The sequence below is a fragment of the Strix uralensis genome, chromosome Z (assembly GCF_047716275.1).
Source record: "Strix uralensis isolate ZFMK-TIS-50842 chromosome Z, bStrUra1, whole genome shotgun sequence".
In the NCBI taxonomy this organism is placed as follows: Eukaryota; Metazoa; Chordata; class Aves; order Strigiformes; family Strigidae; genus Strix; species Strix uralensis.
Genome location: NC_134012.1, coordinates 34,592,929 through 34,619,575, shown reverse-complemented (window position 1 = coordinate 34,619,575; position 26,647 = coordinate 34,592,929). Strand labels below are relative to the sequence as shown.

General features: G+C 37.8%; 1 protein-coding gene across 5 annotated transcripts in view; it reads left to right on the top strand.

Moving 5' to 3' along the window:
- Positions 1–26,647, top strand: part of NFIB (nuclear factor I B) — a 279,688-nt gene that overhangs the window by 207,951 nt on the left and 45,090 nt on the right. For all 5 annotated transcript variants that reach the window (XM_074855645.1, XM_074855642.1, XM_074855641.1 and 2 more), the window contains exons 4-6: positions 5,488–5,556; positions 7,633–7,753; positions 10,400–10,518. In XM_074855645.1, coding sequence (XP_074711746.1) covers positions 5,488–5,556; positions 7,633–7,753; positions 10,400–10,518 — 309 coding nt within the window. The remainder of the gene's footprint in view (positions 1–5,487; positions 5,557–7,632; positions 7,754–10,399; positions 10,519–26,647) is intronic.

Below are 26,647 nucleotides of genomic sequence, written 5' to 3'. Positions count from 1 at the left end.
GAAACCTGCTTTGGCATGAGAAAAATCCTTTTTGGTACCTGGTTGTCCTATAACTGTTAAAAAGCAGCTCCCCCAACCTATTTTTAAAGCTTAGCTGTAGTTTGTATATAGCCTGAGACCCTCTGGAGTGGAAGGCAGTATGTATACATTTATGTTAGTTACCCTTTCTGTTTCTTGTTAGGTTTTGGGGCAATTCACATCTTGGATTCCAGTACATGGATTCCAGAGTTTATTAAACCAGGTGTTTACCTCTTCAAATTATTGCAGCATTGAAATGTATTATAGTTCTGTTTATTAACTTGAGAGTTATCTCTTTTGTTTTTGGAAATGGCTCAGGCAGCTTCTTAGGCCCTTACTGTGCTCAAAAGTTCAATGGAGGCAGGGAATCTTTTTGCAACATGTTTGCTTCCTGTCCCAGTTACAACATCATTGCCACTTTCAGGAAAAAAACAAAACAAACTGTGGGTATGCAACAAGGCCAGAGATAGTCATGCAATAACCAAAATAGCCTCATCCTCTGGACAGACCTTAGTTCAGCTGTTTCAAATGACATCATCACTGAAATCTGTGTCACTCCTTGGCTCATGTTATCCACCCTTAAGTGCCTTTAAGAAATTCTGACTGCCTTTGAGAAATTCTGATTCAGTGGAAACCTGTTTCTGGTAGTATTTTTAAGATACTGGCTTCAAAATGCGTGCAATAGGAAAACAAACTTCAAGTCTGCTGACTGTATGTTAACTTACTATGAACACTGTTTGACTAATTTTTCACTACCAGTTCTGACTGTGAATAGTAGCTGTATGTGACTAGGATTCCTGCTGAAATTCAAGAGCTTCCTGCAGAAATTAGGTATTGCAGGAAACAGCGAGAGCTGATCCTTAAAGTCAGTTTTCAAACACTCAAACAAAAGAATCTAGACAATGAAATGATTTACTCTTTAATTGTAGCACTTTCAGAAGTCTAACAAACCTGTAGCAGCAACCAGAACATTACATTGCATAACTTAAAGCTACAGCTCTCTGCTAGTATTGTGTACACCAGGATGAAGCTTCCAGCCTTTCTCCTCACAGTAGCTCCTGATGTCGAACCTGTCCCGCTGCTAGTAAGTCTAGAAGATCCAGAAATAAAAGTACAATATTACAAATTATTTACTTCACTGATTGGATCCTCATTGCTGTTTTATAAGTTGCTCAAATTCAAGGCAGTATCAGTGAAAAAACTAGACGTTTAATGATACCAGGAAGCAATTTTACGTTTTGGCAGTAGTCAATACACAGCAGAACATAAACAGGTTCTCTATTCATAAAAGTACAATTAAATCAGAAGACATAAAAAGTCTGGTTAAGGATTTGTAAAGCCAGACGTCACTGGTAAGCTTTTAAGTAATGTGAGAACAAGTCCTTTATAGTACATGTTAGTGCAAACTGAAAATATTTTTCAGTAGGTTTAAACAACTTTTTTTTTTTTTTTTTTTAAACCCATTTAAGTCTTAGCATGGTTAAAAGCTATACTTACAACTCAGCTCTTGAAGGCGGAGCACGGGAATAAAGTGGAAAATAAGTATAAGGACTAGGACAATAACTTCTACAGCGGTTGGAGGCATTGTTGAAAGTTTCTACTGTTACTGATTGAGGGGAGCTTGATCAGAACTGCTGCTTGGGTTAACTTATTTATCTTTCATTCTTGATGGCACTGATCTGGTCATTGTAGTATTGTTTGGAAAATGTATTTTTCAGAAATGAGTTTTCTGTAAAAAAGGTAAGGAGAGAAGACAGATTTTATACTCACCCTGTACAAAAACTGTTATTTATGGGTTTTGGAAGTTGCTGACTTTTTATACAGAATTGTACTATGGTGATTTTGGCAGAAATATTCTTTTTGTAGAACTCAGATTTTTAAGAATAATGACAATTAGTGAAATGCATTTCAGAGACTGTCATCTCTCAGGCAAAATGAGCTTTAGTAAATGACAATACTCAGTGCTTATATTAGGTTTGAACAATAAAGACAGCAAAGTGCTATCATGACCAACAAAAGATACAGTAAATCCTCTATGAGGAATACAATAGGCTGTTACCAAGTGTGTTAGTTTCTGTACTGAACAGATCAGAAACACACACCCAATGCTAATTTAAGGCTCTTTAACATGTTAATGCAAGCAGTGCATTAGAAAGTGCTTAATCAAAAAATCAGTAAGACTTATACCATATGGAATATCACCACATATTTTTTTCTTGCATGCACTGTAATAATGTGAATATGAATGTTAACTCTTAATCAGTAGGAGATCAGCTTCACAAAGCAAAAAGCCAGTGTCACACCATAAAGTCAAAATGTCCTGTACTGTTGTCCTGCTACATGCAGTCTTGCTGCTTATTCTTTATTGTATGTAGAGTGCATGTTTCTGCAACAAATTACAGTAGTTTAATGGCACAGAACATTTTTCTTTTGCACAGCTGGGAGCCAAAAACTGTTCTGTAACATACCCAGCATGGATTGTTATCCTAACTAGTTAAAACTGTTGAAGTCCACTGGTGCTGGAACTGAACATACTGTGTTTATTTTTCTGCACCCAGATTTACCACTGGAATCCACCTTCCCTGTTAGAACATAAGGCTCAAGATGAAGTTGCTCAGTGCCTGTGACATAGACTTTTTAATGTTGCATCAGTTTTTTAATAATATTTTGTGACATAGAGAAAAAAATCAAACTTTTAAAAGTTGATTGAGAGTGACAATATCTGCAGTTTCCCTCTCTTTCCTAATGCCAAGCAAAACATTTGCATGTATCTGTGGGTGTTGTTATTTTTGGACCATCCAAGTCAGGGGGAAACCTGGGTGAAAGACAGCGATCCATCAGTCAACAATGCATCCTTCTGTGAGGGGGTGATAGATAGTGGTATCACTCTGTGGCATAGTTTTTTCCCCGCTCCCATTTCATTATTACAAGGAGACAAACACACTTATTGCTCTTTATGTTATGTGGGTATTCTCAGTATTGCCAGTGAGAAAAACTAAGAATGCATGAGAGAAGGCTGATGATTAAACACGTGTGTCTGTGTGTGTGTGCTTACACATGTGTACATCTGTGTTCTTACATATTAAATCCTACATGGGCATTTTCTTTTTTTTAATATGAGCCTTGGGGCTTGCTCTCACTGTAATGATAGCTTGACTAATATACACTTGGGTAAAGCTCCTGTCAAGTTAGCCTAGCTTGAATGAGAGAAGTTGTGCTTCAAAGTAGTGGTATTTGGATAAGCAGCAGAGAAGGTCAGTCTTGTCTCATTACCAGCACCAGATCTGACTGCATGTTTGTACACTGGCTTTAAGCCATGCTCCACTTACAGGGCAACTAAAATCAAGAAATCAAATTTTTCTTTGGAAATCTCCCTTCCATGTACTACTTCAAACTGTTCCTGCTGGAGGAAATAGGCAGAGAAGGGGAAGATTGCCACTGGTGGAGGAATTATTAGTGTGCATCCAGCTTGTCCATTCTTAGGTTAAAAAATGATAACTGAGGAAGAAGGGGAAAAAGAAACATTAACTCTGCAATTTTTTATGATATGGGTATGCCAAGTTCTGTCAAATAAAGAAGTAAATATTTGAGAAGACATGTCATGTTTTCATCCACACAAAAAAATGGAGAAAGGGTGCAAGAGAAGGCAGGAGATGAAAGAGAAAGGCTTTTATTTCTTAGAACTGGAGATGATTAAGTCTGCAACATCCAGGTGAAGGACAGTAAGAGAGGAAAAAGTAATGGATATGGAGAGAAGCTGTTGAAAATGAGAGGGAGAGGAATGTGAAAGGAAGAGAAGAAAAAAAAGAGAGGGAGACCTGTAGAGCTGCTAGTAGAAATAAAGACATGCAGGGATATTGTATAAAGTGACGTTGACTGAAAGATGAGAAGATAGATGGCATTGGCATAACATCATTCAGGATGATCCCACAGGCTTACAGTGCTCTGCACGCCCGCTGCACTTGCTCCTAGGATGATTTTTCAGATGGGGAAGACTGACATATTTGCTTGTAGGTGTAACAGTGTAAGAGAGATGTCAGGAAATATGCTCAGTTGGATTTTTTTCAGCTAGAGTTGTCAGGCGCATTTTTTAGATAATATCAGAGATGCTGGGTGAGGTGGCTCTGTGGGCCTAATAGGACTGCTAGTAAGTAGTGAAAACCCCTCTTTTTGCCTCTGCCTTTCTTGTTTGACCTGAAAAGTAAGTAGCTATTTCTCCAGATCTCTCAAGGACAGATCTCTCAAGTGAAGTGTACTGTATTTACAGTCACTTCTCTGATTACAGTGGCAGTGTTTTCTTAAATTACTTGAAGATGGAAGTAGTAATTTGCAAAAGAAACCTAAAGAGAATAGTATTGATCCACTGTTTTCCAAATCAGCAAATATTCCAATAGGTTAATCTTTTATTTGTTTGTTTGTTTTGTTAGTTAAGACATTTAGAGTGCTTTTACTTATTCAAAGATTTCAAACAGAAAATTGAGAGTGTATTTCCAAAAGAAAAAAGCTGTGTTAATGCAGAAAGGAGACTAGAGAAACCACAGTAAGAAATTCTTAGTGCACTCTCTCACATGAAAACAAATAAAAAAGTAATACTGTTGGAGCAGCAATGTGCTAAATATTGCTGTTGGTAAATGCAATCTCTTGGCTGAATTTGAGATTACATGACATCATGAACCTTACAGGTAGGAATTCCAACAATGTTGTGATGTCATGTAATCTCAAAATCAGTCAGGTCAGTTTATGCAGTGACTATTGATATGAGACATTGACAGAAACCTGGGTTTCTCAGCTCCCTTTTTATAAGGTTATTTACTCTCACTACTGAGATAAGTCTTGATTATCAGCTGTTGTTTCACTGCACTACTCCAATTTGTGCCTGAATTTCATGGCAGGGAAAGTATATCATATACATTTGTCTTAGCATAAGCAAACATAAGCCAATACAATAATATGCGGTTTCTTAAACATAGGTTTCTAGATATATAATTCAGCATGTACCCAGTTCCTGCTTTTACTGAAAATAATGGTAAAATCCTTGTCCACCTCTGAGGTGGTAATGGAGGTGGCAGTGTAAAGTCACTATTTAGCAGAAATCTATGTGAGGACAGGACTGCTCTATGATGAAATTGCTTAGTCCAGCTGATACAGTTCTTAGTTCAATACTGACTTAAAAATTGAAGATACTCATAAAAGGAACTATGTTTTAGACATTTTCTGGATGGTTAGCTAGGAACTCAGTTGTTAGTTTTCATAAACGTATTAAAAAATGCTTTCACCAACTCCAAGATTTTTTCTACCTCCACCTGAATTTCAGCTCTCATTAGATTCTGTGATCAGCTTTCAGTGTCCTTTGATCTGTGTATTTTACTTCTGGGACTCTGTTCATACTGTTAGCTGCTGTATAAATTTATCTATAGTTATTTATTAATCTTCTCACTGTACTGATTATGGTATTGTGATCTTTTTCAGTGTACCTTGAGGACAGTTTTGTAAAATCTGGAGTGTTCAACGTGTCAGAACTTGTGAGGGTGTCCAGAAGTAAGTTATCATTTGCATTTAATAGTTTCCAAAGCCCTTTTTTTTCTCCCCAAGATGTAAGATGCATAGGAAATGCCTATAACCATGCAGAATTTTGATATCTTTGACCACGGTATTACAGTTCATCTTGCATGTGTTTGTAATAAAACAAACAGAAGTCTTCTTTTGTCTCTTTGGTATTTAAAGATTGAATCCGTTTGTTATGTGTCCCCCTGCACAGCTTAATAGACTGATGTGTCAATAAAATTATCATGTGTAACAAAACCTTCTATTTGTTAGACTTGCAGCTTCTTAAGATTGTCCTGCACATCCTTGGATTTTGCTAAACCATCTGATTATTCTTTTAGTTTATTTTGAATTTGTAGCTCTTAAAAGAGAAATCACAGCATAGATATAAAGGATGACTGACTTAATATACGCTTGTGTTTCTGTCACTCATAGCACTGGCTGTAATTGAGTTTATAATTATATTGGTTTGTTTTGGCATCAGAAATGTTATGAACATGCAAAAAAAAGTAACATAAAATATAAATATAAAAGGACAGGTGAAGCTTTTATTGCAGAATAAAAACACAAAATGAATATAAATAAGAAGATCTGTTTGGTTGACGTCTAAGAATTTGCTATAATTGTATGGCATAAAACCAGTGCGTATCTTCATTTGACATTGCTTTCTGAGTGCTTCTTTTCTCCCTTTAGTCTCAACACTATTAAAGTATTTCTCTTAAGACTTCATTAGGAAATGAACAAAAATACTTGAAAGTTATAGTTAAAAGTGTCTGCAATGATGACACCAACATTATAACAAGTGAATGGTCAAGGAAAATCTCTTTTCTGATGAGGTGAGAACAAAACCAGTGAGGCACAGGTTTCCAAAACTGTCTGTCCGAATTTTGCCAGGTCAGGATGCTTGAGGAGTTTAATTAACTTAGTGAGGCTTAAGATGCATGTGTCATTTCATTTGCTGTGGTCAGAAATTAATATGCAACAATTACAATTATGTTAAGTCATTCAGCAAAATACTGAGCATTGCCATGCTGCAGTGTTAAGACATATTCTTTCTTGCTGAAGATACAGTTTTGTTGTTTTAGGAGGCTGAGGGAGTGCGAAATGCAGCTTTCTTTTAGTTGTCAGGTGGTTAAAAACGTTTAAAAGTATCAGGCCATTCAGATTAAAAAAGAATCAATATTGTAGTTATGTTATGAAATCATACCTTCTGCAGCTGTTATACATGATATACTTCTAATAATAAGCTTTAAAGTATGTGGTTTCTGTGGCATTTCTTACCATGCATTTGTTTAACCTCAAGCCGCAACAGAGTTGTACTTTAACTGTCAGGAAAAATACAAACCTTCAGATACATTACACAACATGCAATTATTCTTATAAGTGCCAAAGGTAGTTAAAATGCACAATGCACAGACAATGAACAAAGGTAAATACACCACAATATGTAACATATAATTTACTCTTGAAATACCAAGACGTACAGTACACAGACTCTGTAAGGAGGTGAAGATAATGCTGAGTGTGTGTGTTTGTGTGTAGGTGTACATATGCAAAGTAGTACCTGTGAACCTGTGACACCAGGTGAAAGAAAAAGGAGGGAGCAAAACATGCTGTCAGCACAGAAGGCTATTATTAATACAGAAGAGTTTAAGTGGAAAAGAGTTTGTGTGTCCCCAAGTTTGTTCTTTCCAGTTATCTCAGTTCTTTAATAAATAATGTTAGCCGTCCTTATAAACTCTGCCTCATTCATTATAGAAGTCCTTCTACAGAAGGTTAGACTTTGTGCCAAGGTTTGTGTTACCTTTTTCATATTGATGATTCCAGGTTATCTGTTATACAACAAATATGTCTGCATAACTGCTAAGGGATTTCTAGGGACTTGGGAAGACAATTCACTTTTTTAGATATATAAACATTGATAGAACTTGTCTCTACTTGGTTTCTGCAAGAAGCAGAAAAATAGATACATGTAGTAACATCTTGATGTTTTTCCCAGTGTTAAAAATTAAAAGATGGCTAAAAAGATAGAAGATTATCTTTGACTCGTTATGATGATGTGTTTTTCAGCACCTATAACCCAGGGAACAGGAGTGAACTTCCCAATTGGAGAGCTTCCGAGCCAGCCATATTACCATGATATGAATTCGGGTGTAAATCTACAGAGGTCCTTGTCCTCTCCACCAAGCAGGTAAAAACTTGAAATAAGTGCTAATGTGAAACCAGGTTTAATAGAGTAGGACAAGCAATTCACAAATACTGTCAACAGCTAACTATTTTATGAATTTCCTCTGATTTTGTGAGGTAGGCTATTTATGTACGTTACCACAATTTATGTATAGATATATATGTTACAAATCTTGTAATCTGAAGTGGCATCATTATTGTCTCTCATTGCTGTTGATATTGAAGATGGTAATAATTTTCGTCAGGGTTTGAAATGATCACTAAATCATCTGCTAAGAGAACAGCTATGCATCCTGAAACTGCTGCTGGGATGCCGGAAGGTCTAGTAGCTGGGAAGCTGCTGGCTGGACTCAGTGCCGCAGGGTGGTTGCAGGCACAAAAGCTGTCATCGAGGGCTCCCATTTGGACCTCTGTCTTGAAAGATATATTGGGACAGATACTGTTTCCTATGAAAAAGGCATTAGGACAGGTATATAAAGACAAGGTGTCTTTATCTGTGGCATCACCCCAGCTCATGAAAGTATGTTTCCTTCCTCACCCTTACAAGGTGCATTTCCCAGCACAGTGGGAAGAAGAATCACAGAATCACAGAATCATTCAGGTTGGAAAAGACCCTTGGGATCATCAAGTCCAACCATCAGCCCTACTCTACAAACTTCTCCCCTACACCATATCCCCCAACATCATATCCAAATGACCCTTAAACACATCCAGGGATGGTGACTCCACCACCTCCCTGGGCAGCCTATTCCACTGTCTCACCACTCTTTCTGTGAAAAATTTTTCCTAATGTGCAGTCTGAACCTCCCCTGTTGGAGTTTAAAGCCATTCCCTCTTGTTCTGTCACAAATCACCTGTGAGAAGAGACCAGCACCAACCTCTCTACAATGTCCGTTCAGGTAGCTGTAGAGAGTGATGAGGTCTCCCCTTAGCCTTCTGCTCCTCAAACTAAACAGTCCCAGCTCCTTCAATCGCTCTTCATAGGATTTGTTCTCCAGGCCCTTCACCAGCTTCGTTGTCCTCCTCTTCACTTGTTCCAGCACCTCGATATCTCTCTCATATTGAGGTGCCCAAAACTGGACACAATACTCCAGGTGTGGCCTCACCAGTGCAGAGTACAGAGGGACTATCACGTCCCTACTTCTGCTGGTCACACTATTTCTAAAACAAGCCAAGATGCCGTTGGCTTTCTTGGCCACCTGGGCACACTGCCGGCTCATGTTCAGCTGCTTGTCAATTAGAACCCCCAGATCTTTTTCCTCCAGCCACACCTCCCCAAGCCTGTAGCGATGCATGGGGTTGTTGTTGTGGCCCAAGTGCAGGACCTGGCACTTGGCCTTGTTGAAGCTCATCCCGTTAACGTTGGCCCACTGATCCAGTCTATCCAAGTCTCTCTGTAGAGCCTCCCTATCTTCATGAAGATTGACACTCCTGCTTAACTTGGTGTCATAGGGTCTCAATTTTTCTCAAGGGTCTTTAATTTTTCTCAAGGGTCTCCATGTGCCTGCTGCAGGCAGTTTGATCTGAGAGACCCACTTCTCTGCTTCAACATGGTTCTTTCTCCCAGTTGTGGGAAAGACCCTGTTCCCTCCCTCAGGAGCAGCTGGCCAGCCCACAGAGGTGGAGAACCTGCTGTACCCTCCTTCTGACTCCCGGATAATGTACTGTCTCTGTCACTGTTCAGTTTTCTGAAACTGTCTGATGTACCATGAAATCATAAGCACTATAGGACCTCTCATTGCCCAATGTTTCTGCACCCAGTGAGTCAGGAAGAATCTGCACAGTGGGATGGGATTTAAGAGGACTGCAGGGGACTGGGGTGCTCTTCCACCAGCACCTGGTGCTCCTGAGTTATTTTGCTCATATTCCCCTCTTTCTTTCCATTGTATTTTCAACTTGGCAGTTCACCTAGTACATTTTAGAAATGGATAGATTAATTCTTACAGTCTAAATAATAGTAATAATAATACCACCACCATTAAAACCTTCATCCTGGTTTTCTTTGGCAGTCAGCGTAACAGCTTCAGTATATATTGTTACAAAGAAACTTGACTTCTCTCCACTGTATTGAAGTGCTGCCTCATTTTATATAGTGTGACTTGAAATATGGACCTTTTTGTTGTTTTTAATTAAACTAGTCTAAAATGAAAAGTCTTTGTTTCAGGTTAGACCTCTTTGAAAAGCTTAGGCTTTTGACATGGTGAAATACAGTAAACTGCATTTTTTCCTTATTAACACATTCAGAAAAGTTCCTGTTTTATCCTGACTTTATTAGTAATACTTTTCCAGTGCTTTGTTTTGCTTTCATGGTTTCTGCATAGTGTTTAACACTCTCATGACACAACCTTTCTTTGGTAGGTTACAGGAACTGGTTTCTTGGTTGTTCAGCCAAGTACTGGTAGACTTTTATGTTACCTATTCATGCCATCTCTGAAACATTAATCATGTGAAAAATGCAAGCACATACCTGCATTACATATTATTAAATAATATCATCTATGTAAGTTAATGTAAGGTCTAATATCCACTTTTTTGTGCTTTGTATTCCTGAATTACTTTCTATTGAAATATTTGTTGAAATCCAAACAGTTTATATACCGCTACTAGCTGCATATCATATTCACTGCCAAATCTCACATTATTTCAACAGCAAAAGACCCAAAACTATCTCCATAGATGAAAATATGGAGCCAAGCCCGACAGGAGACTTTTATCCTTCTCCAAATTCACCAGCAGCGGGGAGTCGGACATGGCATGAAAGAGATCAAGGTGAGTAACACGGGACTGTTTTACCTGGAAGTATATTCAAATATACAATAAATCTCTGTATCTGCCTTTCCATTACTGCAATAAAATGATGGCTTTTTAGAAGAATAATTTATTTTTCTGTGTATTTGCCAGTTTTGTAAATGGATATTTACAAAAAGGATATGGTATAAACGACTACATAATAATTTTTCCATCTGGTGACTGCCTTATCTATTGTTTGAAAAGATGTGAGGTACTTGATATTGTGTATGCTGTAATCATCCCAGCAGGATTTTGAGTACACTGGTTTCAAGTAAAAACCTGAACATCTCCATACTATGGTTGATTCAACACGAATTTACTCAGTTTTTGTTTTACCATGACAGATTCCTGTTTGTGCATTTAGTCCATACTATGTGACTCATAATAGGTTCAATAGGTTCTTTCCTGACGAGTCCACACATAGCTTTGTGGGATTATATCCATACGCTAAAGGGTGTTGGGAAATGTGTTTTGTTTGTGTGAAGAAAGTTATGTATGTCAAAATAGTAAAATTAATTGTCATAACTTTCTCTCATGTTATCTTGATGCTTTATAAACCTAGATGCCAGTGTAGTCCTTTCCCTCACCTTTGTGATGTGAAAATGTGTTTAAACTCACATGTATTTGAACAGTGTTGGTTAATGGATCCTGTGGCACAGGTGCTGCAGCTATTTGGAGAGCCTGTGAAATGTACAGCACAATATGTAAAAGTGAAATAGAGAAAAATACATGCCCTTGCTTGCTTTGCTGATCTTACAGTGTTTGCCGTCCTTTGCCCTGTCTGCTGCTCATCGTTGCTCTTCACTTCTTCAGTAACTGACTGACCCTTTGTTCTCACCTCATTTTTATATTATTTTAGGCTTTTTTTTTCTTCTTTTTTTTTTCACCTGCTAAGTTTTCCCTTTCATCTCTGTGTGCAAGGTAGCATGTGATTGGTATTTAATGTAGCTGCCTTTTATTTTCACATTTTCGTTATAGTTGGTCTCCTTTTAATCTGCTTCTGCCTACCCTCTGATCTATGTTCTCATTATTAGGCTGTTCCTCTCACACAACGTTTATTAGTTTTTTTCTTTGTCGTGTCTTTTGTACTTTTTGTTTCTCATGGAGGCTCTGGTATTTTCTTATTTCTAGCTGTTTGCAACATTCACAGTTGAATTAAAAAAAAAAATCTTTCCCGTGGCATTGCATAACCAAACTTAAGAACAGCAAAATAGCCGTTCTGCCAGCCAGAATCTTCCCCCTTGTGCAAAATATTTTCCTCTGTGACTGCCACCTGTTTTGCCATGACACTATTACATTTCTTCATAAAAGACAGGATTGTACCTCAATTAATTTTTGTGGCTGTGGAGAAAACAGCCCATCATTCCTTTCTGAAGTGGTCTCCACATATCCCCACTTGTGAAATGAAGTCCTTTTGTGCTACTGAGTGAGCTGTAGGGGCTTCTGAGAAATGCAGTGCTGCATGGACAACTGAGCCTGAGTCCTGTTGACAGAGCCTTTCACAGATGATCTCTATAGTTTCCAACTATCTCAATTGCTTTTTAGCTCTTGAATCATTCTGCTTGCAAAGAACTGTGCTCTGTGAACACTGGATTTGTTCAGTTTCACCAGCCTTCTTCATGTCAGTAATGAACAATGTCATTGTTCAGATTGCTTGAGTAGATTTACAATGAGCCTTTACTTAATTTCTGTGCCTTTGGGTACCTAGACTTGGACTGAAACAGCCTTTAACTCTCTATGTATGTTTCATAAACCAGAGAAGTCCAAAAGATGAGAAAGGGAGAATAAAAGATATAGACTTGAATCAGTGTCTTTTATTTTTACTTCCTGGAGTTTACATTCCTTCCTGAATATCCTGTTTTCCAGCACTGCTGGGCCTAGTGAAACTTTACCAGATCTCTGTCAGAGAGGTTGTCTTTGAGAGACTTCAAGGGACTTAGTTTTTTCTGTCCTTAAGATGGTCTTTCTTCCTGCAGAGGGACAGATGTACCACTGACCAGTCTGAAAATTGTTATACTGGGGGAAGTATAAGTCTTTTGCCCCTGATGATTTATGTTTGGCTCAAATCACTTTCTGTGGTTATCCTGCTGCTGCGGAAACACTGTAAGGCAGTGACTGCAATGGCTGCCCTTGGTACGTGGCCTCACTGGGAAAGGGTATGTGACATCTCCTGGCATATTTGTTCTGCTGCTAGTTTGTTAGATGCTTGATATCATATCCATACTAGCGTGTATCTGTGTAAAGCTCCTTTTGGACACAGAGGTCTTACCAGGATATGATATTTGTGAAAACCTGTATTCTGTTTCCTTATGCCTACAAGCACAAAGACAATAGAAATAAAAGTCTGGAGACATTTTCTATGCCAGAGAGCTCATGGAGATCTGCATGTCATATGAGGTTAGGCATAAATGAAAAAAAGGATAAGCCATTTGGGATCACATTTGTGTTCATCCAGTGTAACCAGGGAATGCTCATGTAGTCCCAACAGACACTGCTTTTTCAGGCAGTCTCCAAAGGTCATCAGCATCAGAAATGTGAATCATTCCACAGTACCCACAAATGAGACTATGCAGAGGTATCATGTTTATAGGTAAGTAGCTTCTCTTTCACTCTGATGCAATTTTAACTTAGAGAAACAAAATCAGAAATAGGGTTGATATTAAGATATAACATTACTGATTTCAGTTTCATTGTCTCTGTTTTGAGCTTGACAAAGTCTCTAACTTCTGACCTGAAATAGATCTAATTTCTTCATCTGCATACTAAGCGTAATGTATTTTCATAGAAATAGAAATGACATAGATTTGAAAGAATCTTTTATCATGAAGGTTTTTCATATCTTTATTTAGCTGCATTTGTAAAGTAGCAGAAATGAGATGACAGTGCTAGTTTGGAACTGGAGATAGTCACAATAAACAATGATAGCTAAAACAAGTTGGAATAAAGTGGTTAGGAGTTTCATAGGTGTCTATGGGGTATCTAGCCATTTTATTAGTGAGAATGGAACAAAGATTAATGAGTAACACAGATATACTGAGATTAAAAATGTGACAGATGAAAATTTGCAGTTGGATGGAACAGGTTAGATCAATCTTTCATTGCTGTGAAATACAAATATCATGTACTTTAGTAGGTAAGTAGACATCAGGGGAAAAGTGAATCTGTTGTGACCCTCATAGTTTCTATAGCTTCTCTACCATGCAAGTATGCATTGTGAGGAGTAAGAACATGACTACAGGACTACTTGTGGTTTAGCCAGGATGTGGCATTTGTGAAACTAGGAAAAAGAAATCTAGCCCAGCTACAATAAAATCTTTCTCATACCACACTCTACTTTCAGTTGTCAAACTTGAGACTTTGTCCTTTTGTTATTATCTGTCTTCTTCCTGTTGTACTACTTCCAAAAATGTTTTGATAAAATTTCCAGATGTTGCGCTTCATAGTCTATTTTAGGGGAGTTGGCTGTTTGAAGATGTAATTCTGGGAAGAAATAAGTAAGCATATCTGAAAAATATGGGAACTTTAGGTGGCCAAAGCCAATCCACAAAGAATTATGAGTAGTGGCTTCATTATCCAGTGCTCTAGTATTGTTATGCATGTTATCTTTCTGATATAAAAATATATAAACCCAAAATATATATTAACCAAAATCAGTATTACAAATAGGTTTTAATTTGTATTTATTAAAGTCAGATTATAAATCCTTTTGGAAAAAAAGAAAAGCTTATGAAGTCATGATACTGTCCTGGAGGTTTACTTCATTGACTTGCAAAAGTTTGTGACTATTTTAAAAATATATGTAACCACAAGAGTATGTGTAACAGTTTCAAAAACAGATTAAAAAAATGACTGTGGATTTACAATGTTCTTTCAGAATTTACATACATTCAGTTATTGTGGGAAGATTCTGTAGTTTGTGCCATCATTTTTGCTATGTTAAAATAAGTAAAATATGACTCTATTTGCATGATTTTTTGAAAGAGGTGTGAGGTCTTCCTGCAGAGAAAATAGGCAGGTTTATAACTGCAAAGATGTCTCACAAACCTTATCTCTACCATTAGCTGTCCAAGTAACTAACCATCCTTCAAAAATCCCAGATCCTAAGAAAGTGAATAGTCATCTCTGAGAATGGTGCATTACTTAGAAATAAAGTCCTAACAAGCCAATTAGGAGTTCAGTTTCTGTCTGCTGTCAGATCTTGTGCAGGTTATTTCTTCTCTCTTGTACCTTGGTTTTTCTAGTTGAACGTCTTATTATCTTCAATAATGTCTGGATCATGTCTTAATTACATTTCTACCAATGGGAAATATATCTAGATGTAAATCTCTTGCAGTCTTCCTTTTTCCATGTTGCTGTTACTGAATTCTTTACGTTTCTATATTAAACAAAATTTTGAGTTCCTGCAGTAGTGTAGTAATATTTTGTGAAACAGATGGAAGTTGCTGCATGAGTAAATTTGTTGAATGTTTTAGAAATCCTTAGGAGGATTTTTGTACAGTACAAAAAACTTTTGTACAATAAAAAAAACTCACCCTCCCCATTTGGAAGAGGAAGTTATTAAAAATACAACAAAACTAGTGACTAGTGCAGTGGATAAAAAGTACTTTGGATCTAATAGGCTAAGGGCTGTTGGTGAACACCTTGATTTATTAATTGGTAAGTAAAATAGATACTTTTTCCTTAACTCATAAAGGAACGGGAATATCAGAAGAACAGAGCACAGTGTGTGCACCTATGGCTTCCCTTTTAAAAGCTAGCTTGACAAAGTGCATTAACATAATTGCAGACAATTTCAGTACTGGTCCTTGAGATCTATTTAATTGTTATAGTGTTACAACACTGTCTATGTTGTACATAAATAAAACAGGGGTTATCACCAGTGCACACTGGTCGTAATAAAAGTGGAGAGATTCATGTGGATTTCTGTAGTAGTCAGGTGTCTGGAAATGTTGAATGTCAATATACAATGAAGTGAATTTTAATTTTACAGTTTCTTCATCATGTTCACTCTCTTACACCTCACCCACCTCTATCAACAGTCAAGAGTCAAGATGCCAGCATACCATTAAAACTGAAACAGCTGGACCGCCTTCACCCGTTGATTGGCCAGCAGCTGTTGGACCCTCCACTTCTCAGGTCCCGACCCCTTTTGTTGGATACCCCTCTTCTGGACCCTTGTCCCCTTTTGCTTTCTCCCCACCCACTGGACACTCCTTCCCCATTGAGGTCCTTCCCAATGGCTCTTTCCTTCTTGGGCCGTCTTCTCATGGACCATCAAAGATGGACGTTCTCATTTCTGAAGTGAGGGAACTAAAAGAGGAAGTAGTTAATGTGGTCCAGGAGTTGAGAACTGTAACAGATCACCTTGGCTTTTTGGTGGCCTGTGTTGGACAGAGTTCAGGATTTTTTCCAGCTCCTGGTGCTCCTTCTGAAGGTTAATGCTTTAGAAGCTCATAGTCTCCATCCAACAGATGAATTCATCTTGCAAAGGTTTTCCTTGATGAATATCTGTTAAAGGCATTTCTGTGGTTTTGACTCAGTCTGAGTTCTGAAAATCCTTGTATGTCAAAGCATGTTTTTAAGCAATTTATGTCTTGTTAGTAACTTCTGTTACATCTGCCTTTGTATTTTTTAATATTTCAAAATATTCTTTAAGCAATGTATACACACACATACACATACCTTTCATATATATATACACCCATGCACACTTTATGATCTATCTGAATTTTCTGTGGTTTTAACTAGTGTAATGTCTGCACAGTAGTCAAATGCTGCCACTTGATATGTTTTCATAACTCCACATTCATAAACTGAGAGGTACTTTTCACCAAGAGTAACTTTTCAAAGTGTATTTCCAGAGAAAATTCTTAGCCATGGCTTCTCTTAGCTTGTTGGCTGCTATGATGCTGAAAGTGACATCATGATAAAAATCCACATTAGCAAGGAAGGATCACCTGGGAGGCCATGAGTTGGGTTCTCCTCTTTCTTCCTGGTTGCAGAACAACACGTTGGTATTGTTCAATGAATGGGCGTTATGTCTACTTATTTAAAATCAGTATTTCTTCCATAACAGTTAAAGCAATTTTAAAATCAATAGAGAATGGGTTTACTTCTGGTTTCCATAGTGGCAATTATAAAAGAAAAATTGCTGGTATGTAAGATAAGTTAGACATTACTTTCATAAAGATGAAAAGTGCTTTCTTATCCTTAGAGCTTGAAAGGCACTAGGTATAGAAAAAAAGGTGAAGGATCTTTCAAATTCTTATTTAATTAAAAAGGAGGAGAAAGAGAAACAAATCCATGAACAGGACAGCAAAAATATTATCTTAAAATGGGTGAAGTTGCTTGTACATCCAGAAAATTTGCATCCTTCATTACTGAGTGAGAATGATGATGAGTTTACACTCTCTCCAAATATAAAGCAACAGAGATTATATCTGGTTTTCAGTGTTTAAAATGGCTTTAGACCAATTTACAACTTGTTTATAAGTATCTTCAAATATTCAGAGTAGCAGATGAGGAAGTTTCTACTCTGGGCAGAGCAGGAACCTGACTTTTCCTTCAGCCCATGTACACTTCAGTTTCTGAATAAATGAAAAGTAATGAAATGTTTTGAAATACAGACAGAAAGACAAATATAGTAGGAGATACAGTAGGAAGAGTACAAAAAGGTTTGCTATTTTGCTTTCCTGGAAATGGCTGTTATTTGCTCAATAAAGTCACTGTAAAAAATCTCATTCTAGGTTCTCTGTCTTTTATTTTGACTATTATATTGTGGCAAGGCCTATTACTTAATATTTTCCATGTGTGATTAGTGAATTGAATACACTCAGGGCTAGCATAAGCATCTCCCATATACGTCAGTGGAAGATGTAAATGCGCAAAAGATATTTTTGTTGTATGCACAGCACTTACTCTGTGATGAACTTCATACTATGGCAACATCCTGTTACCTTGATGATGACCCTAGACATCCTTTGATTGAAATGCATGTCTTAATGCAAGATTTGGCCGAGGAGCTATTACATGTAATTGTCCTATTCCAATGTTAGTGAATAAGAGATCTTATTAGCATTTTTAAAACTGATCAGCTCCTGTTAGAAATTGTAGGTTAAGTATTTTTCTGTATGATCTAACCTATGTGGTGCAGAATATCTTCAGTTACCAAAAGAATAGGTATTTAATACCTCATAAATCATAGGTGTCTGCACTGACTTTTTTTTTTCCAGTTGTGGTACATGCATGAGATGGAAAAAATGAATTTAGCTCACATATTGTACCTTTTTTTAGGCACCTCTCCTTTTTGTCTTCATTGATAGATTCTTTATTTCTGTGCTATATACATAGATACATTTGGAAAAGTTCTTAATTTATCTTTTTTACTGTTGTTATACAAACTGTATAAAACCTGATCAAAGTAGTATATTTCAGTGAGAGTTAATGATTTTATATTACTTCAAAACCAATCACCAGATGGATCTGCAATTAAATTAATATAGGACAACTATTAAACCATCCTAAATTGTTTCTAGTATAGACTATAATAGTAATAAAAAAGAGATACCATAACCTAAATGCTTCTAAATCAACAACTTCCCTTACATTGTTTTATCTCAAATGCCTCTTTAATCTTATTGCATTAGAAATTGGGAGTAATTTTCTGACTTTTGCAGTAAGGTTACAACATTGATTTAATTTTCTAGCCAAGTTCCTTGGATTCTCAGCATTAATTAGATGTTATAACTGCGCATTTTTCCTTGGAGTTTGGATGACTTTCTGTAGGATAATTTAATAAATGACTAAAATGTACTCTAAAGTCTTTATGATTTATTTGGCTTTTAAATTAGATTTTTTCACAGTCTCCCATAATGCTCTTCTATCACAGTTATCTACTGGAATCACATCTCTTAACAATGATACATAGATGATGAAATGGCTTAATTTCTGAAGTGTAAAGTTAAATAAAAAAGTAGTTGAGTACCTAATGTACACTGTAACTTCTTAAGGGTTATTTATGGCAGTGCAGAGTACTTGGAGCACCATGTGGGTTGTTAATGACGGTATATGTATTCGTTATAGTGAGTTCTTTGTGACAGCAACATTGTATTTTTCGTCTCATGCTTTTTATTTCCAAAGTCAGCCTCATTACTTACAGTGCCTGCTCCATGTTTAACAGGTAGTCACCCCACTGAGTTCTGAGTTACTCCTAAGTAACTTCCCATACAACATCTGATGGTCTGTGCTGGTACAGAGGTGGTTGGGTAAACTGAGTCTGAAGTTGTGGTAAGAAGTGAGGCAGGAGAGGATGCAGAGGTGAAGTCTGGCACCCTGCTGCTGGCCCCCATGGGTCACTGAGAAGCTGGTGGAGACATTCTCGCCTCCCTCCAACAGCAACACCTCAACTCCCCATGGTCTCCATGGTGGCACCTGTGTCTTGGGGTTCTCTCAGCTAGACAATGCTTCTGGTATGAGGCATGTAGGGTGAGGAAGGCTGGCCAGCTTTATGACAGCAGATCAATGCATGGAAAAAGAAGGGTGTTCTTCCCTTCACAAGAAACAGTTCAGGTATGTTAACATAGTAATACTGATGATAAACTGGGAGGTTTGCTGTTACTCTCTGATGAGGAGTGGCAAGGTGAGTTTGAAAGATGAGAATGGTTGCCCACAGTTCTTGCAGGATAGCGTGCCATAGTTTCAACCTAATCTTAGTCGGTATACATGTAGATTTAAATAGGAATAATCTCTTCAGTATGGCAGTTCGCAAAATCACAGAATCATCAAGGTTGAAAAAGACCTTGAAGATCATCCAGTCCAACTATTAATTACTTATGTGTCATATACTGTCAAACAACTGTTACAGGGTTAGGTCTGTATGTCCTGTCCTACTGTTAAACATTTTTTGAAATTACTTTGGGATGTGGATGTTTTTGATGTGTACATATTCAATGTTAATGCTCTAATCTGACCATCATATCTTTTCTCTTCCTCTTTTAGAAACTGCCTTTTGCTAAAGCTGAAAAATTAAAAAAAAGAAAGAAGTTAATTTGAGGAAAAGTTTATGCAGCTTTCCCAATTATGCTAACTGAAATAACCATGCATTAGAATTAAACTGTACAAAAGCTAGTGTATATCATTTTAACAGGAGCTGTACTGAGTTGTTTGCTTTCTGTCCATAAAAAGTAGGATAATCAGTAATGCAATGAAGATATTTGGTTGTCCAACTTTATACAGTTAGTCACATTCACCAACAAAAAGCATTCTACAACTTGTTTGTAGAGACTTGTCTTGGTTTTCCACCCACCCCCCACTCCCCCACACTATGCTGGGATATATAAGGACAGGTACATACAACCCTTCTATTTTATGTCCAGATCTCTTTCTGTTGAGGAAAAGAAAATCATCAATGTTAACGCATCTCACAGAATGTAACTGTTGGCAATGAAGTACAGTATTCTGCAAGTTTGCATGTGGGTAAGGATGAGAAGAATGATATGTTTACTCCATCTAAAGGGGTTCTCATGTTTCAGTTGTCTGAAAGTTTGGCATCGTTTTCTTCTCCTATGTATATTAATGCATATTAAGCAATGGAAAATAAAAAAGTGTAACTTGTTAGAAAAGATTAATAGAGAATGAACAAGGAAATCAGTTGCTTTTGTAAGAAATCTACTATTGTTTTGCTGTAGCTTTTCTGAATTGCAATATTTTTGTAGTGTTCTGCTCACCAGCTTGCAGTACTGAAAATGGCATTGGAAAAAATTCTAGTTTAGTTCCTCTTCTTAGGTTTTTCACTACAAATCACAAAAGATAATACATTGAAATTGTTTCTTTGTTGTGAAAGGGCAAAACAGCACAACAGTGTTTGATTAGCCTTGGGCATGGTTCCTGATAGGAAAACCAGTGTCACAGTCTGAAGGACTGGATTGTGCAATATTGGAGGTGTGCCTGTGAAAATAACATTGGCACTAAGTAGACTGATTTGAAGATGGAAGGGTATCACATCTTTGTACACAGAAATATTCTACTCTAGTATAAAATTTTCATATGTAAAATGCTTTTTTACAGTTGATGTAGAAGCAAAAATAAAACTGAGATCAGGTTTTTAAACATGAAGAGAACAGCTCTCTTCAAACCTTAACACTGGCTGCTCCTCAAGTTCAGAACACTGTCAGCTGCTAAGCAACATGCATATATATATTCATGTAAGACCTCACTGATTCTCTCAAAAGTGAGTATAAAGGCCTTCACACTGAGCATTGCTATATGTGTCTCAGAAAGTCATGGAACAGAACTGATAATGATTTTTTTGTTTGTTTGTTTGGTTTGTTTTGTTGATTTTCCACTCAGGAATACATTGTTTATCAGAACTGATTTTTTAATGGAAATAAATAAATTTTTAGGAGGGTTTTTCTCTGGTCCAATACAAAACTTACAGTGAGGGGGAATGAGACACCAACAAGCCAATGATTAGGGTACAGATTTGTATAGTGGGAGAGATAGTTGCAAAACCTGATCTCTGCCTGATACTGAACAGGAATTCTAACAAGTCTTTCTCTGTTCTAGGCACCAAGTATCTCAGACACCTAGCTGTTCAGACACATCTGTGTTTCTCTCCTATTTATTCACAAAAATATGTCACCATCCCTTTTATTGTGAAGAAGATAAATGAATTAAAATGTTTTGATTTTCAGGATTCTTGGTTTCCATCCAGCCTCAGTGCCAAATCTTTAGGACAGATATAACAAAGCCTTTTTCTTAAAAATGAGAGGTGGTTTGTGCTTTAGAGTCACTCAGCTGTCAATATTCAGTGTTAGGTGCTTTATTAAGACCTACAGCTGAGAAATACAGAATGCTTACAGTGTTAAAGGAAATCAGACTGAGCACAACTGAAAATTGGTGATGCTGGCTCTACCTGTGCAGGGTAGTTCTGCTAGATCTTCACATGCACAGGTGTAAAACAAAATTGATTCTTCTGAGCACAGTGGGATTTGTGATGATTCATCATCATCATACAGCTATCTGATATGAATTTAAAATTTTACTTAAGTTTTCACAGGTGCTTCACACAAGTGTATCTACCAGTTGTGGAGGCAGTGGGGAGTGAGGATGTGATGTATGTAGTGTATCCTGCCACCAGAAATTATCCCAGGTACTGCCTCTGGGAAAAGAGCAGTTCATTTAAAACTGCAGCATGAAAGGATGCCTCTTATAGCTTGCTAGTGGTGCTATGGACTCCGTAGCTTTCCTGGTTTCACTATGACTACACAGTAAACTGAACGTTTAATCTTGCTTTCTCTGATGGTGATGCTGTACTGAGTTGTAAATGAACCTTTACAGATTGTTGTCTACAGGAGTGTACCTTGTAAAGAAAGACTTGTGAAACTAGACAGTAGAAAAGATATTAATAAGAAGAGTTAAAGAATAAACTCTATTAAAAGAGATTTAATATTTGTTTACGATTTCTTCTTACACTGGTCATGAGCATGTCTCATGAGCAAGAAAGAAAAGCTGTCATGTTGTGGTGGTGAGCAAAAAAGCAGATCAGGTGTCCAGAAACAGACAGGTGGATGTTTGAACTTGCCCTGGATCACTGCTCGATTCCAGTCAAGTTCTCCTAACAGGTGGCTTGCCAAATGGTGTGCTAAGGTGACATTTGTCCAGGAAACTGCCTGGATGACAAGCTGCTTCAGGCTGAGGTAGAGAGGGTCTTTGCTTTGATGACCACCAAGTTGGGTGGGAGTGTTGATCTGCTCGAGGGTAGGGAGGCTCTGCAGAGAGATCTGGACAGAGAGATCTGGAGCGATGGGCTAAGGCCAACTGGGTGAGTTTCAATAAGGCCAAATGCCGGGTGCTGCACTTGGGCCACAACAACCCCCAGCAGCGCTACAGGCTTGGGGAGGAGTGGCTGGAGAGCTGCCAGTCAGAGAGGGACCTGGGGGTGTTGATTGACAGCCGGCTGAACATGAGCCAGCAGTGTGCCCAGGTGGCCAAGAAGGCCAATGGCATCCTGGCTTGTGTCAGCAATAGCGTGGCCAGCAGGGACAGGGAAGTGATCTTACCCCTGTACTTGGCACTGGTGAGGTTGCACCTCGATTACTGTGTTCAGTTTTGGGCCCTTCACTACAAAAAGGACATTGAATTACTCGAGTGTGTCCAGAGAAGGGCAACGAAGCTGGTGAAGGGTCTGGAGCACATGTCGTACGAGGAGCGACTGAGGGAACTGGGGTTGTTTAGTCTGGAGAAGAGGAGGCTGAGGGGAGGCCTCATCGCCCTCTACAACTACCTGAAAGGAGGTTGCAGAGAGCTGGGGATGAGTCTCTTTAACCAAGTAACAAGCGATAAGACAAGAGGGAATGGCCTCAAGTTGCACCAGGGAAGGTTTAGACTAGATATTAGGAAGTATTTCTTTACAGAATGGGTTGTTAGGTGTTGGAATGGGCTGCCCAGGGCAGTGGTGGAGTCCCCATCCCTGGAGGTGTTTGAGAGTTGGGCTGACATAGCGCTGAGGGATATGGTGTAGTTGAGAACGATCAGTGTTAGGTTAATGGTTGGACTAGATGATCTTCAAGGTCTTTTCCAACCTTGATGATTCTGTGATTCTATGAGGACATTGCCAAAACTTATATCTCATTAGTGTTTCCTAAGGTTCTTTGGAAATGAACAACAGTTTAATTAAAGGCTGACGTAAACATGTTTCTGCACACTTTCCCTGCAGCATTTTATCACATTAGAATTGATCAAAATTGTTGCCTTGGGCTGTCTTGAACAGCTATACATCTGGAGCACCATTTGTGCAAGCTGCTGCTGAACAGGCTACATACGCTATGCTTCACAGCAGCTCTTCTCTTCCTATGTAGACAGATCTACCTTATTGGAGATGAGATGATCTAACTTTTTATTTGCATAAGCCTGTTTTTCTTTGATGTGATGCCTCTAAATGTATAACATGCCACCCGTTTGGGTGCATGCATACTGTATCTCCACAGTAACATGAGAATACAGGTGAGAATGATTTGGAACAACATGGAGAATTTTTATAAAAAAAAAAGGCCCTTTTTTCACATTTAAAGAAAAGTTTCGATGGGAGAGGCCACATTGTCTGATTAACGTTGACCTTTTGATAACTTTGTCCAAGTGTTTTTGGCATCTTTCTGCTTTTCATCTATACTAAGCATTTTTTTCCAAAAGTCTAAAAATAAATCACTTTTGAAACTGTTTTATATTCATTCTCAAAGTAACAAGGATTGGAATCTCATTGCTGAAACTTTACACAGACATAAGAGCAAGTGGCCTATTTTTGTGACCTCTGTCCTTCATTATGTAATTATCAGTATATAACTAAGCACTATGTAACTACTAGACTATATCTCCTGATGTGGAAAAAATAAGACATGTTTTAAAATGAGAAAAATGTGTGTTTTCTATTATGTAGAAGTTACTAGTAAAATCATACGATGTCTCAGTCACTTTAACTCATTCTGCTTTATTTTAAAGGCACTGCTTCTTACAAGCAAAATCAAAGATAGTGAAAAACTGCATTTCATTTTTATTTTTTCCACTTTTTTTTTTTGGTAACTGGTAAATTCTTCTTTCTCTATATAACTTATGTGTTTTCCTACTAAACCTCTAAGCCTCCTCTCTTGGTCAAGGACGAAATGGCTGCAGTGTTTCTTCCTAACCTATACAAACAGTTATTGTTCTGTCTACCCTGTCACCTGCATCTGTTATCTAGGGGTGGCAGGAATATGAATGTTCTGTTAGGATGGCCAGGCACACATGGGGAGAGCCGTGGGTGCTGCCGGGGGGCGGGGGGAGGGGAAGGGGCTATCTGAAGTACTTCTCAATGTGAAGTGCATTGTTTTAACAAAGAAGGTGCTGCCTGCACCTCAGCCATTATTCTTTGCAGTTGCCTATGCTTTTTTTGGTGGGTAATGAACATTTACATGGCAGTGCTGAATTTTCTATTCCTGACCACGAGTTGCATTCACCTTGATGGGGAAACAGTCTTCTGTATGAGAAGTTCATTGCGGTTGCTTTGTAATTTATGCTGTCTGTTTTCTACATGCTAACTACAATTCTTACTTCCGTAAAGTAGGAGCAGGAATAAATTATACATTTTTAAAGCAAATGCTAAGGTTATCATAGTCACCAATCCCCTTTTCAGTAGATTATTTTCAAATTAGTGATGCCACTGGGGGGTTAATGGGCATTCTGATTACATTGCACTTCATATAGTATACTTCTTTAGGGCAACTAAAATATTTTGGTTTTGAAAAACACAACAACTTTTGGTTGTTTATTGAAGCAACAGTCACCAACCAAATTAAATCTCTGTTGCATTCCAGAAATCAGAGCATGCAGACCTTCAGGAGCTAGGCAGCTCTTTCATGAGTTCTTTTGTTGAATATGAGCTTTACATGAGGAAAAGATTTTCCACTTCCAGCACATGGTTTGTTTTCCCGTTAGTGAGACTTAAGTGCAGTACTTCTAATGTGAAATAAAATCAAACTGTTTGTACATTCTCTCTTTTGTTATAGCCTGTATGTGGCAGAGTCAACAAGATATTTGGACACTGATAAGTTCTGTGACAACTACTGATGACCACAGTGTTGTAGTGGGAGGCCGTGTGTACAAGCTATTAGGGACACTTACCTTTTTTCTCAGACTGTAACATTGCAGCGTTTCTGCAGAAACAGAGATTGTGCATGCCCAGAACCACAGTATAAAAATAAGAGCTGGTTAATTTTGTCCTGGACTTAAAACAAACCCTACATCTGTTGTGGAGGTGTGAGAATTTTCATGTTCTGATGAAACTAGGGCCTTATATGAAGAAGCTAGGGCTGTCATTTAGACAGAAAATAAAACATAATGAAATATTTGAAAATCATTCCAGAATTAATGTACTTTCTTATCATGGTTTGCCTATGCAAAACTCAATTTAAAAAAATTCAGTCTCGCAATTTTAAGAATTATTTCTTAGCTTAGCATGATGTATTCAACAAAACTGTAACCATTTTTCAACTTTGTCTTTGCTAACTGCTGGTAGATTCAGAGAAACAAAATATTCCTCTGTTTTCTTCCTCAACAACCATTTATTTACTGAAGTTTTATAAAACACCTAGTGGTGCCTCTGTCAACACTCAGTGGTTTGACAAAAACATAAAATTGCAACAGATCAGTATAATAAAAAGCATACAGTAACCTTTGTCATATCTGTTAAAACTGAATGAGTGCTGAATTGCTCTATTGTAAAGCAATTCCTCACTCTTGCTGAATGTTTCTTTGAATAAAATCCTTTCTCAGCAGCCTTCTTGAAGAGGTGAACCTTGCAGGTTATCTGGCAAATCATCAGACTTAATAGACAGGACCAAATGGGAACAGGGGAGTTGCAGGAGGATGGTAGAGGAGCACTGGCAGAGTCTACTCTGGGTCTGGTGCCAGTGCCTATGCAGGGCTTGACAGCAGGATGAGGCAGAGTGGAGAAGTGGTCTCTCAGTTTTATGGGTTCTGCTCTAAGTATGGCTTTCAGGGTGAAAACCCACTCTTAAACTCCAGCTGGTTCAGAAAGTCCTGGTCCAATTTTATCTCAGTAAGGGTTCAAATTTTGCAGGTCTGTCTTTGACTTCCAAGTTGATTGTATGTCCCCTAGAATAACACAATACAGTGTGCCAACATTAAAAGTAACAAAATCACTTTAAGGGCTAACATGGTTCATGTAGGAAAGTAATCTGCAACATGGCCCCAGTCCAGTAAAGTACTTAAGAAATGATGTTTCCTTTAAACAGGAGTCAGTCCCATTGATTTGAAATGGAACCGACTTATGATATTGATGTCTGTCCTATAAAAATATTATAATGTTGAAATAATTTGGTGTAAAGTCCAACAAATGTTGTTTAAATAATTTAGATTTTCAGAAGGAATTCAGTATTTTTGCTTTATGAAATATCAGTAACACTGCATGGCAGAAATCACACATTTGCTCCTACTAGTGTGCTATCTTCATGCAGTGAGCTCTAAAGAGATGTTTTTGTTGACAGGGAAACTGGAAGGAAGGCCCTACTTGAGACATGGACAATATGAGATAGAGAAGTTAAAGTATCCTTTACTC